The 13,303-nt window shown below is 39.0% G+C and overlaps 1 protein-coding gene across 1 annotated transcript in view; it reads left to right on the plus strand.

Moving 5' to 3' along the window:
* LOC108272343 (voltage-dependent T-type calcium channel subunit alpha-1I) overlaps positions 1 to 13,303 on the plus strand; it is a 143,720-nt gene that overhangs the window by 99,588 nt on the left and 30,829 nt on the right. The window contains exons 20-23 of the mRNA XM_053684293.1: positions 6,571 to 6,697; positions 7,091 to 7,216; positions 8,315 to 8,404; positions 10,462 to 10,654. Coding sequence (XP_053540268.1) covers positions 6,571 to 6,697; positions 7,091 to 7,216; positions 8,315 to 8,404; positions 10,462 to 10,654 — 536 coding nt within the window. The remainder of the gene's footprint in view (positions 1 to 6,570; positions 6,698 to 7,090; positions 7,217 to 8,314; positions 8,405 to 10,461; positions 10,655 to 13,303) is intronic.

Here is a 13,303-nt window from a genome sequence, read left to right on the forward strand (position 1 = left end):
AGAAAAAATCTCATTATTCTTTAACTTTTTGTTCATTTGTTTAAAATACTCTGCTCTCATGGATATCAAACAATTGCAAAAACAACACAGGTTTATCCCCCAAAAAACTTTGTTAAATAAAAGTGTGCAACAATTATTGGCGCCCCTATGAATTCATATGAGAAAAATATATTTGAAGTATATTCCCATTGATATTTTTTTTAGAACACCTGGGTGACTAAGAACATGACATGTTCAACCATGACTTCCTGTTTCACAGAGGAATAAATATAAGGTAACACAGGCTAAATTCCCTTAGTCATTCATAACAATGGATAAGACCAAGGAATATAGCTTCGATGTTCAGCAAAAGGTAGTTGAGTGTCACAAAATGGGAAGTAGCTATGAGAAAATAACACAAGCATTGAAAATGCCTATTTCCACCATCAGGAAAATAATTGTTAGTTGTTGTTTAGAATAAAAGTCCAGTCAACTGGAAATGTTATGAATCAACTTAGAATTAGACATGTGTCTATATTGTCTCAACGTACTGTGAAGAGGATGGTTTGAGTGGCCAAAAAATCTCCAAGGAGAATTGCAGACATTAGTTGCATTTTGGGGTCTCCAAAACTTCAATCTGAAGTCACCCACATAAACACAAGTTGTTTGGAAGGGTTTTAAGAAAAAAACATCTACTCTCATTGGGATCTGTGGTCATATGAAACCAAAATAGAGCTTTTTGGTAATAAATACCAGAGGTGGTTTTGACACACACACAGAGGTAGCCATAGGATAAGTATCTCATACCAACGGTTAAATATGGTGGTGGCTCTTTAATGTTTTGGGGCTGTTTTTCTGCCAGAGGACCTGGACATTTTGTTCAGATTCATGGTATCATGGACTCTATCAAATATCAACAGATATTAAGTGAAAACCTGACTTCCTCTGCCAGAGAGCTTATAATGGGCCATGGTTGGATCTTCCAGCAGGACAAAATATGATTTACTGACCACAATATCAAGGTCCTGCCATGGCCATCCTAGTCCCCTGACTTGAACCCCATAGAAAATCTGTGGGGTGAATTGAAGCGGAGAGTCCACCAACATGGGCCTCGAAATTTGAAGGATTTGGAGAGATTCTGTATGGAGGAATGGTCTCAGATCCCTTGCCATGTATTCTCCAACCTCATCAGTCAGTATAGGAGAAGATTCAAAGCTGTTATCTTGGCAAAGGGTGCCAATAATTGTTGCACACCTATACTTAACAAAGATTATATATATATATTATTATATATATATAATTAGTTATATAATATATAATATATAATCTTTGTTAAATGTATATATATATATATATATATGTTGGATGAACCTGTGTTTTTTTTTTTTTTTTCAATGGTTTGATATCCATAAGAACAGAGTATTTTTGTGAATGTTTTGTACAAAAGATCAAACGGTTAAACAATAAAGACAATTTTTTACAGCCTTCTTTGCTCATATTTTCTAAGGGTGGAGGGCACTGTAAGTGACTTTTTGGGCCAGCATTCATTCATTTATATACATTAGACATGTGCTAGCATGATAGAAAGCTAAATAAGCCACTGTTTTACTAAAGCTAGCTTTAGATACAGGACAGCTACCTCCAACCACCTCAAATTACATTTTACTGTATATTTTTGCATATAAAGCCATATTTATTTAGCATTAGTTTAGCTAGCATGTGGAATATTAACTTTAGTAGCTTCATACACAAAGCTCAATAGCATAACTCAACTAGCATCATAGATGCTACAAACATAGATAGCTAAGAAGGTGTCATTTTTTGAACTGATTCAATAATCCATTCTAAATACTTCTCTTAAACCATCATGAAGGAAGAATTCAATGCTTCTTAATGTACATTTGAAGTTTTTAACTACAGCCTTGTTTGTTCTCAGAGCTACCTTTTTTGAGGTGTATATCTGTGGCAGCTGCTGGCATTCTGTAGCAAATTCATCCCTGTCCACTCAAATGAAACGTTTTAATATGAAGCTTCTGCTCCAGTCTGCACCTGCTCTCTGTGTGTGTGTGTGTGTGTGTGTGTGTGTGTGTGTGAAACCTGAAGTAGCCCAGATAAAAGAAAGATAATGCTAAAAAGCAGAATGAATTGTACTTTCATTTGAGCTTATGCCAATACAGATAGCGTTAAATAAGAGTAAGCTAACAATATATTTAATACGTTTAATCTGATATCTGCAAAAATCATGGCATTAAAAGCATTTAGCAATAAATGTTTAAATACATAGAATATAGACTGTACCTGCCATGTCCCAACATGTTTAATTCCTTTTATACCGTGTCAATCTGCCAACAATTAAAATTTGTAATTTCTTATTTAGCAAGGCATACTTTTTTTTTATCTGTTGATAGTAACATTTAATGGTGTCCACAAAGCAAGTTATTTCCTATAATCACCTTGCTGAAAAAAACTAAATAAAAATCATCACAGAAATTCTAATGGTTTCCACTACAAATACCATTACAAACCATCAGTTAACCATTAAAACCATTACCATTATTGGTCCTTAATGATATCCATAGACATAATATGCAACCAATAGAATACAACAAATTACCAGTAGAGACCCACAGGGACCATTAGAGTTTTCATTAAAACCAACAAATTCTATGAGGGGTTTCTCTTGTTTTTCTTTTCTTTTCTGCAGGGAACATACATTATAGCAGCTATAAACATTGTCCATTTTTCTTTCTCTGTCTTTACGTTAACAAAACAAACAGGAAGTCCTCTGTCCTGAAGACTTTCCCGTGGTGGAAAACGTCTGGGTTACGCATGTAACCCTGTTCCCTGAGAAGAAAATGAGACATTCCGTTAGCTGAATGCTGCGGGAAGCACCCTCACGTGTGACCAGTTTCTGAAGCTTGTGTAACATCATGCCTATTTATAGGCCTTCTGTGATCAGGTGACGCGGCAATTAAGCGCGTTACGTGTTAAAAACGAAACCTGTGAACCGCGCCTTCAGCCTCTATTATCTGAAGCAAAGATGCAATTCACAGGCATGCCCCAGTATGACAGAACTACGAAACGACTTATTCCCTTCTCAGGGAACGTGACCCAGACGTTCCCTTTCAGAGGGAACTCCACGTTACATTAGCTGAACGCTGTAGAAACTAAAATACCAACTCCATCATACTGAGGGTACGGCCTGTTCAAAAAGATCAGAGCCCTAGGGTCACTGCAAGACACTCGAGCCCGGGCCAGAATGTATATCCAGGCTGTAAAATCGAATGAATATGTGTGACATAGACCACCCTGCCACAGCACACACATCCTGTAAAGATACCCCTTTGGACAAAGAATGCGAGGAGGTGACCCCCCTAGTGGAATGAGAGATGTGCTGCTTCAACACAGCATCACCTCTACTGTCGTCGACCAAAGCCGAGCAGCAGCTGCTCTGACTTATGCCACTGTCTGGAGCGGTAGACGTAAGTACAGAGAGCCCTTACTGGACACAGTCAGTGAAGTTTCTCTTGTTCCGTTATGAGGAACGGAGGAGGAAATCCTACAACACTTCTGGAACTTTAGGAATATAATCCAACCTAGGATACAGGAAGGCCTTGGATAATCCAGGAGTAAAGTCAAGGTAGGAAGGGGCAACAGAGAGCTTGTAGATCTCCTACTCGCTTGAGAGATGTCAGGGCCAGCAGAACAGCTACCTTTAGAGTCAGAAGCTTTTCAGAGGCTGACTCTAAGGGCTCAAATACGGCACCTGACAGACCTTCCAGTACCACAGAAAGGTCCCGGGAAGGTATGCATGGTCTGCAGATGGGCCTCAGCTGCCTGACACCACACAAAAACCTCGAAGTTAGAGGATGTTGCCTCACCGAGGCTCCATCAATAGGAACATTCCTTACACCACGAGACAAAAGGTTGCCACTTGAGTGCATACAATTTCATCATGGATGGCGTTCTAGCATTCAACATGGTCGCTACAATCTCAGTTGTTAGATCAGAATCTATTAACTGGTGACCCTCAGGGGCCAGAACCACAGTTTCCATAGTTCCAGCTGAGGGTGATAAATCATGAGACAGTAGATCCCTGAGGACTGGAATCGCCAAAGGAGTGCCGTCTATCAGGGATATTGTCTCTGATAACCATATTTGAGCTTGCCAATAAGGTGCTACTACCAGCAGACATAAATAGTCCTGGCAAACTCTCACTAGAACTTGTGGGAGCAGAGCAATCAGGGGAAAAACATATAGATGTGACCTCGGCCACATGTGCACCATGGCATCCAGCCTTAATGGTGCAGGAGGAGTGAGGGCGAACCACAGTGGGCAGTGTGTTGTCTCCTTGGAGGCGAACACATCCACTTCTGCTTGGCCAAACCTCCACCATATGGACTTCACTACTTGTGGATGGAGCCACCAATCCCTGGGCCTCTGCCCCTGCCTCAACAGGATGTCTGACCCCACATTCCAGTTGCCCAGAATGTACATTGCACTCACTGCCAAAACTTTTCCTCTGCCCAGAGAAGAATTAGTTGCGCCTGCTTGAACATTGGCTGCTGGCTGCTGCTGGCGTAAGCTCCAACAGTCTCTCGTAGAGACTGGAGGGGATGCCAAGATCCAGCTTGAGCTTGCTCAATGTTGACAGGATTGACCCTACGCTTGTTGGGGATAGAAACGCCCTCATCCTTATAATCCCTATTAGAGTTGTCCACTGCACTGAAGAAAGGATACTTTTCTGAGGTTCAACCTGAGCCCCAAGCTCTTCATGTGGGCAGGAACAACAACTCGATGTTGAACCGCCAGTTCCCTGGATCGTGCAGGTTGTTTTGTACATGGATGCCCTGGAGTCACAATGGAGCCAGAATGACATCCATGCACTTTGTGAAGGTGCGAGGGGATAAAGCTTGCCTGAAGGGAAGAACCCGAATTTGGTATGCTTTGGCTCCAAATGCAAACCTCAGGAACTTCCGGTGACTTTACAATATTTCTATGTGGAAATATGCACATTTTAGATTGTCACAAACCAGTCCTCAAACTGAATCTGTGAAACGATAAGTTTGGGTGTGAGCATCTTGAACCTGTATGTCCGAAGAGTACAGTTCAGAAGTCGCAGATCTAAAATTAGCCGTGTACTCCCCTCTTTTTTTGCAGACCAGGAAATAACAGCTGTAAAAACCTCCCTCCTTCAGGGAATGGGGTACATGTTCTATGGCCCCTTTATCCCTTTCTCCAAGAGGGATCTCACTTCCTGCGCTAACGTCGGGCTCTGCTCTGTGCTGACTACTGTGCTGAGCACACCTCTGAATTGGGGGTGTCGATCTCTGAATTGGACCCGGTAACCTTTTTCTGCAGTAGACAGAACCCATGGAGACACATTTGGCAGTAGTTTCCACACTGCCAGATGATCTTTTAGTGAAGTTAACTTTTTCACATTCTGTTGGAGGGAAAGCATCAGATTTTTGTTGCCCTGTGACAGCTCGTTGACCAGAGAACACTGAAAACTTGGGACAGCCTTGGCTAGGGAAGGCCCTACAGTAGTACTTGGGGCTAACGACCTCATGTCCCCTTATACCTCTTTCCATGGCCCCTCAGGACCGCTCCTCCTTTGTCTGCTTGGCCTTTATGACTATTCTCATATCAGATCTAGTTGCAGGCTATTCTCATATCAGATCTAGTTGCAGGCTGCAACTGTGGCCGCCCGATTCCCCTGCCTGTCTGCGAGGAGAGGCGGACTGCTGTACTTGCCTTCTGTGCCTCCCTCGCACTAGCACTGCCCCCAGCTCCACTCGTGGATGCCCAGGTGAACTTGACACAACAGGGAAGACTCTTGCTAAATGCTGCCGTATGTCGAGCTCACTCAGTAGGTCTGCTTGATAGGCCTGCAACACTGCCACTGTCTGCTGTGACCCACAAGCAAGACCCACTACTGCATAGGCCTTGCTCACCAATGCCACGGTGGACAGAAAAGAAAAGAGATTTTTCTTTTTTTTCTTTTTTTTTTTTTTTGGAAAAGATAGAGAGGAAATGAAAAGTCTTTTTGCGAGCATTACACAAATGACAGACATGCAGTCTCTCTGAAGATAATAAGGCTGACGGCATGGTTCACAGGTGTCGTTTATACATCATGCGATGCGCTTAATTGCCAAATCACTTGATCATGACAGGCCTATAAATAGGCATGATGTTACACAAGAGTCAGATACCGGTCACTCGCGAGGGCATTTCCCACAGCATTCAGCTAACGCAAAGTGGAGTTCTCTTTGAAAGAGAACATACTCTTAGAAAGCACTGACACAAGAGACTCTTTCCATGTTAAACAAAAGTGTCTTTACAGAAAACCTGGCCATATCAACAATTTGCGATTTTTCTTTGTTAAATACCAAGATGTTTTTGGATTTGTTATCAGTTTTAGGTCTAGTGTTCACAATACAAATCCCTGTGAATAATCTGTTACGATAGAAATTATAACATATTAGAATGATCACATTAACATGCTGTATATCTTTGCTTTGAATTACAGCTGGATCCATCACATTAGAGTTCTGCATTCAACAGAAATTGTGTGTAATATTGTGCATGCAGGGTGATCAGCCGGGCTCCTGGACTGAAGCTGGTGGTCGAGACTCTCATCACATCTCTAAAGCCCATAGGAAACATTGTGCTCATCTGCTGTGCGTTCTTCATCATCTTTGGCATCCTCGGCGTGCAGGTTGGAACCAGTTTATTTCTGTTAGTCTGAACTTTGCACACCCCACCAAAAAAAAAAAAACCCTCCCTCGAGCCTCATCTGCTATTTAATCATCTCTTTACTCACACTTCCTGCTCTGTGTCAAAACCCATCAGAGTGTTCATACTGATTGCTCTGTTTCTCGTGCACTCTCAACCTCCCCTTCCTCACTGTATTGGATCTCTCGGGCTGTAATGAATGCTGAAAGCTCATCTTCGAGTTCTCGTTCATACTGTACTCTTTAGAGCCTTGAGTTATTTTTCCTATCTTAACCTCAATATTGCATCTGAGGCCTTAATGAAACCTTGACTAATACAAATGTGTGTGTGTGTGTGTGTGTGTGTGTGGGTGGGTGGTTGTGTGTGTGTGTTTCAGCTCTTCAAAGGGAAGTTCTATTATTGTGTTGGCCTGGATGTCAAGAATATCACCAATAAGTCTGACTGTCTGTTGGCTAAATACAAATGGGTTCATCACAAGTATAACTTTGACAACCTGGGGCAGGTACACAAAAGTTTTTTGGTTCATCACAGAAATTCTAATGGATTCCATGATAAATACCATTAGAAACCATCAGTTAACCATTAAAACCATTACCAAATGTCAATGGTGTTCTATTGGTCCTTAATGGTATCCACTAGACATAACATGCCACAAATAGAAGGCAACAAATTACCAGTAGAGACCCACAGGGACCATTATAGTTTCCTTTTTTTTTTTTTTTTCAGCAGGGTGGAGTGTGTCCTTTGTGTTCCAAAAAAACAAGCCATAGTTGGCTTGGCTATACTAAAGAATAAATGAGTGTATAGGTGTGTGTATGGGGCCCTGCAATGGACAGGCGCCACATCCAGAGCGTATTCCCGCCTCACACCCAGGCTTTGGATTCACTGCGACCATAACCAGGAAGAAAAAAAATCCATTACTGAAGATGAATGAAGATTTCGTTTAGTTTTAGTTTCCAGTGTAATGTTTTATTTGTATTTAGCGCCACCACTTTGGGATATCATTGGAAACCAAGAATGTATTTTCCTCTAAATGTTATGGGTTATTGTTGTCTAAATGTTATGGGTAATATTTTGTTAACATTTCTGTTTAATTATTTTTTTTTTTTTTTGTTTGGTCCTTTTTTTTTCTTTGTCTCTTTTATTTCTTTGTGGCTTTCGTTTTGTTTTTTGTTTAAGTGTTAGGTTTTTTGTTTTGTTTACATTTATTATCGTTTCTTTCTCTGGTCCTTCTTCACATTGTTTTAAATTATTTTATTTTGTTTATTTTTGCGTGTTTCAAAATATTCCTTATTACTTCAGTTATTTTGGGGCAATATTTTTAAAAACTAAGTAACTAAAACTTTTTGCTTAGCTGTACAATTTTGTGTGTTTGTTTGTTTTATGTTGGTTATGTAGTTTTATTTGGTTGTTTGTTAGTAAGTTTGTTTTTGTCTTCAGTAACTATTTAATAATAATAATAATAATAATAATAATAATAATAATAATAATAATAATAATAATAATAATAATAAAACATTGCGCATGTTTGCATTTCAGATACGAAGTTATTTGTGTCTAAATCTTTTTTTCTTTTTTTTTGGTCTGTCTCCTTCCCCAGGCTCTGATGTCTCTATTTGTTTTAGCCTCTAAAGATGGCTGGGTCAATATAATGTACCATGGACTTGACGCAGTGGGAATAGACCAACAGGTAGGAGAGAGAGTTGTATATCACACACACACACACACACACACACACACACACACACACACACACACACACATATGCAGGCCATCCCAGGACAATGGATTGAGGAAAATACAAGTGGAATGGTGTGATATGATAATGTAATATCACGCTTTTTGGTATTTGGGGATTTCTGCCTATACTGTCAAAGAAGATGACATTTCATGACATAAAGTGTAGTGGAAGTTTGATTATTAAATCATTTGGTTAGAGAAACTACTACAGTATTTTTTAAAACTCTGAAAAATCTGATTGAACAAACTGTTCATGAATGAATCTGATGTCATTTCATTTTTAGATATCTGCAGTGGGGGAAACACTGTAAGTATTGAACGTGTCAACATTTTTTTCAGTAAATATATTTCCAATGAGGTTATTCACATGAAGTTTTCACCAGACTTTGGTATTAACTCAAGAAATCCACACATATAAAGAAATTCAAACATTAAAGTCCATAAATTAAGTCATGTGTAATATAGAATAATGACACAGGATAAAACTATTGAACACGCTAACTGAAATTTGTTTAATACTTAAGTGGAGAAGCCTTTGTTTGTAATGACAGCTTCAAAATGGTTCCTGTATGAAGAAATTAATCAGCCGCAGTAGTCAGGTGTGATTTTGACTCATTCATCTAAACATATTATCTTTAAATCTTGTTCAATTGGATTCAAGTCAGGTGACTGACTGGGCCATTCTAACGCCTTGATTTTTTTTCTCTGAAACCAACTGAGAGTTTCCTTTGCTGTATGCTTTGGATCGTTGTCCTGCTGGAAGGTCCACCCACGTCTCATCTTCATCATCATGGTGGATGGCAGCAGATTCTTCTCAAGAATCTCCCGGTAAAGGGCTCCATTCATCGTTTCTTCAATTATATGAATCTGCCAGTACCATGCGAAACAGCAAAACAGCCCCACACCATGATGCTTCCACCTCCAAACTTCACTGTTGGTATAGTGTTAATAGGGTGATGTGCAGTGTCATTTCTTCTCCAAACATGGTGTGTAGTATGACAGCCAAAAAGTTAAATTTTGCACTTGTCTGACCAGACTACACACTCCCAGTATTTCATAGGATTGTCGAAATGAGTTGTAGCAAACTTTAAATGAGCTTCAACATGCCTTTTCTTTAGTAATGGAGTGTTGGTGAGCGTGAGCAGTGGAGTGTATTGCCTATTGTTTTCTCTGTGACAATAAAACCTGCTGCCTCCATGTGTTTCTGGAGCTCTTTCCAAGTGGCCCTTGGCTCTTGGGCTACCCTTCTGACTCCCTGTTCAGAAATCTTGTGAGGAGCTTCTGTGCGTGGCCTGTAGATGATGGAGTGATGTTGCTACCACTTGTGGATAATGGCCCCAATGGTGCTTACTGGAGGATTCAGAAGTTTTGAAATACGTCTGTATCTAATTCCATCAATATGTTTAGCAACAATAAGGTTCTTAAGTGCTTGGGAGAGCTCTTTGCTTTGTAAGAAAAGCCTTTTTATAGACCATCAATTTATTAACCCAGCTGATATTAATTTGCACAGATAGGGGGTATAATTACTTATGCATTTCAGCTGGTTCCTTGCCTTACCTTGCCTTGGAGAACTGCTTTTTCTTAGCGTGTTCAATACTCACTCCACATAACTTTATTTATGAACTTTAATGTTGTGAATTCTTTATATTTCTGGATTTCTTGAGTTAAAACTGATGTCTGCTGAATATTTCATGTGAATTTACTGAAAAAAATGTTGACGCGTTCAATACTTATTTCCCCCACTGTATAAACTCTTAAAAAAGCTCTTCTTATTTAGATGGTTAAAGTTTCCAGCTTGGTTCTTTTATGTTCTACTTAGAACCCTCTCTCCAGTGACAAACTAAAGAATCCTATACCCTATTAGATGGATTAAACATTTTTATTTTCCTTTAGCCTTTTCCTTCACCTGTTCTGTTTCATTCCTCCTCTCCTCTCCACCCTTCTCCTGTCTTCTCCTATCATCTGTTGCTGCTATTTTTTTTTTACCCCGTCTTGTCTGTCTCCCAGCCGGTGACCAACAACAACCCGTGGATGCTGCTGTACTTCATCTCGTTCCTACTCATCGTCAGTTTCTTCGTGCTGAACATGTTCGTTGGCGTGGTGGTGGAGAACTTTCACAAGTGCCGGCAGCACCAGGAAGTCGAGGAGGCCAAAAGGAGGGAGGAGAAGAGGCTCAGGCGAATGGAGAAGAAGAGACGGAGTAAGCAAGGGAGGGTGCAGAAAAACAGAGGGTTCTGTTTCTGTTATTATAGCATGTGCTTAAAAATAAGGCATAAACCTCAGCACATTATATGAAATAATTTCCTCTGATTACCTTTAAGAACTGAGTGTATGCACTAGAGCAGAGTGATATTTTCATAATAACATACGATTAGATTTCACTTACAGAATTTAGGTTCAGTTTTAGTAGGACAAACAACCTGCTGACTGACAGAACTTACAGCAAATATATTTTCAGTTTTTCTGTGACTAGATTGTGTATTGATATTTTAGTGCAAAAGCAAACAATACAAGTGCACATGGTTTTATTTTAAATGCCAGCAGCCCAAAATCCACAATACAAAAAGTTAAATATAAAGGTATCATGCCACAATAGAGGTCAAAAAGCATTAAAGAGAACATTTGCAGGTCAGTTATGAATTTAGATAGAATGATAAAGAGAGCTCCTTTTCCCTGCAGCATGTTGGTTTCCCAAAATATAAATACTATCAAATATAATATTCATGGTAAATTGTGCTGTCTGAACCCACAATCAAAACAGTATATCAAATATATTTAATAATTTGTTTACAAAACTATTTTCATCAATGGAATTTTCTTTACTCCTGGGTCACAACATAGATTACTAATTTCAGTTTGATGTCTGGATATTACGAACATAACCATGGGTTGAGAATTAAATTGTTTACAAAATGCGATATCTGCTATGTCTTTTTTTTTTTTTTTTTTTGCAAGATAAAGTCATGTGCCAATGAGATTTGTCTACATAATCTTGACAGCAGCAAAAAGTTTCACACTTGTGCAATGTAGGCATATTTACAGTTATTTGGATTCATTGTCTCTCTCAATATCAATGACGACATTGAGATCATCTTGGAAAAAGCAAGAGAAAAAAGAGGTCTATCTTCTTGGGAAGTGCAAACTGATAATATTATCGGTATTCTAACAGCATTGGTATAGATAACTAGTGTATGTTTGTTTTGTTTTTTTACTTCAATACAGTAATGTTATTTTAGACTTTTAACCCATTTGGGTTGATTTATCTACAGTTTACACACACTTGAAAACAAATTGGTGCACATATTTATAGGATATCTGACAGTTGGTGAGGTAAAATAGAAGCAAACATGACAGGAAAAAAAAAAAAAAAAAAACCTTGTTATGTTACCAAATAACCAGAAAGTTCGAAGTCCTCCGTGAATATATTGCATGGCTGAAAACTTAATGGAACATCTGTTACAAAGTGCTGAAACTGGAGATTCCTTCCATCAATGCTAAATAAATAAACATCTCCTTACAGAAAACTTCACCGTATCAAAGTTTAGACATTTTTTTTCCTTGTTAATGAACATGTTTTATTGTAGTCTTTGATTATGTGTGACACTGAGAAGTCCCTGTGAAGGAGTTGTTACTATAGAAACCATAACATATTAGAATGAACACATTAATATAAACCTGCTGCTGTTATAGAAAATTGACCAAGAAGTTAATCATCATTAATCAGATTTGAGAATTCAAACTGCTGTTGTATAATAAGCATTAGCCACTAAGCTAATATTAGCAAAGTTGCTCAGCTAACTAGCATTAATGCCACTGAAAAAAGCGCAATAAATTTTTGTTCCTGTTTCTAAATAACAGTATGCTGAGCCGAGTCTTAAACCTCGACAAGTCTTTGTTTGATAAACTAATGAAGCTTTGTTAACTTTACCTAGTTAACTACATTATACTCAAAACCAGCGTGCATAACTAACAAAGCAAACATGTCTTGGCTAATCAGCTGCATTTATTGAGTGGAAAAATTTTAAAAATTAGATTTTGTATAGATCACTACCTTAAATTTCCATGAATTTAACTGCATTTATGCCAAACGATGTAACAGAAGAATGGAGAAGTAGCTGAAATAGGTCATAAGTGCTCATACAGATTTTTTTCTTCAGCGCATTAACAACTTTGTCTGTCCCAGAAGAAAGAAGTTAGCATTAATCACACCACTCATTTTTGCTTCAGCACTTCTTTTCCAAAATCTTTCATTCTCCTTTAATGATCTTACTCTTGTCTCTCGCTTTTGCCTTATTTCATTACTCATATCACTCTTCATTTATTTATCCTGCCTTATCTGGCTGTAGTACCTGTCTCCTCCTGTCTCCTCTCACCCTCTTTTTTTTACTCCACTGTCTCTCCCCCAGCTGTCCGCCTTCTCTTTCTCTTCCATCTGCTTTGACTGCTTGTTTCTTAATTTAGGTGAGCCGAAATCACCCCAAACCCAGTGCCACCCTGGTCCACCTCCTTTTTTCTTTTTTCGTGCCTGCTTGGTTCTGACATGGATTTTTTTTCTTGTTATCGACTGCACATCCTTCCTGACTCTGACCTTTCTGCCATTTTTTTTTTTTTTGAGGTTTATGTTCTAGCTGTCCAAATAGGCAGCGTGAGCTATACAGTAAGAAAGTGATCTCTAAGTCCATTTTAAAATAGAAATTGTGAAAGTGTGTAGATTGCACTGGGTTGGTGTTTGTGGATTATAAATGGTCTCTTGTTGTCATGTTAACAGCCACATTGCACATATCAGTGACACCTGATCAGCAGTTTGTTCATGAAATTGTGAAATGGATATGAGAATGTAGTGTCTTGC

The sequence above is a fragment of the Ictalurus punctatus genome, chromosome 12 (genome assembly GCF_001660625.3).
Source record: "Ictalurus punctatus breed USDA103 chromosome 12, Coco_2.0, whole genome shotgun sequence".
NCBI lineage: Eukaryota > Metazoa > Chordata > Actinopteri > Siluriformes > Ictaluridae > Ictalurus > Ictalurus punctatus.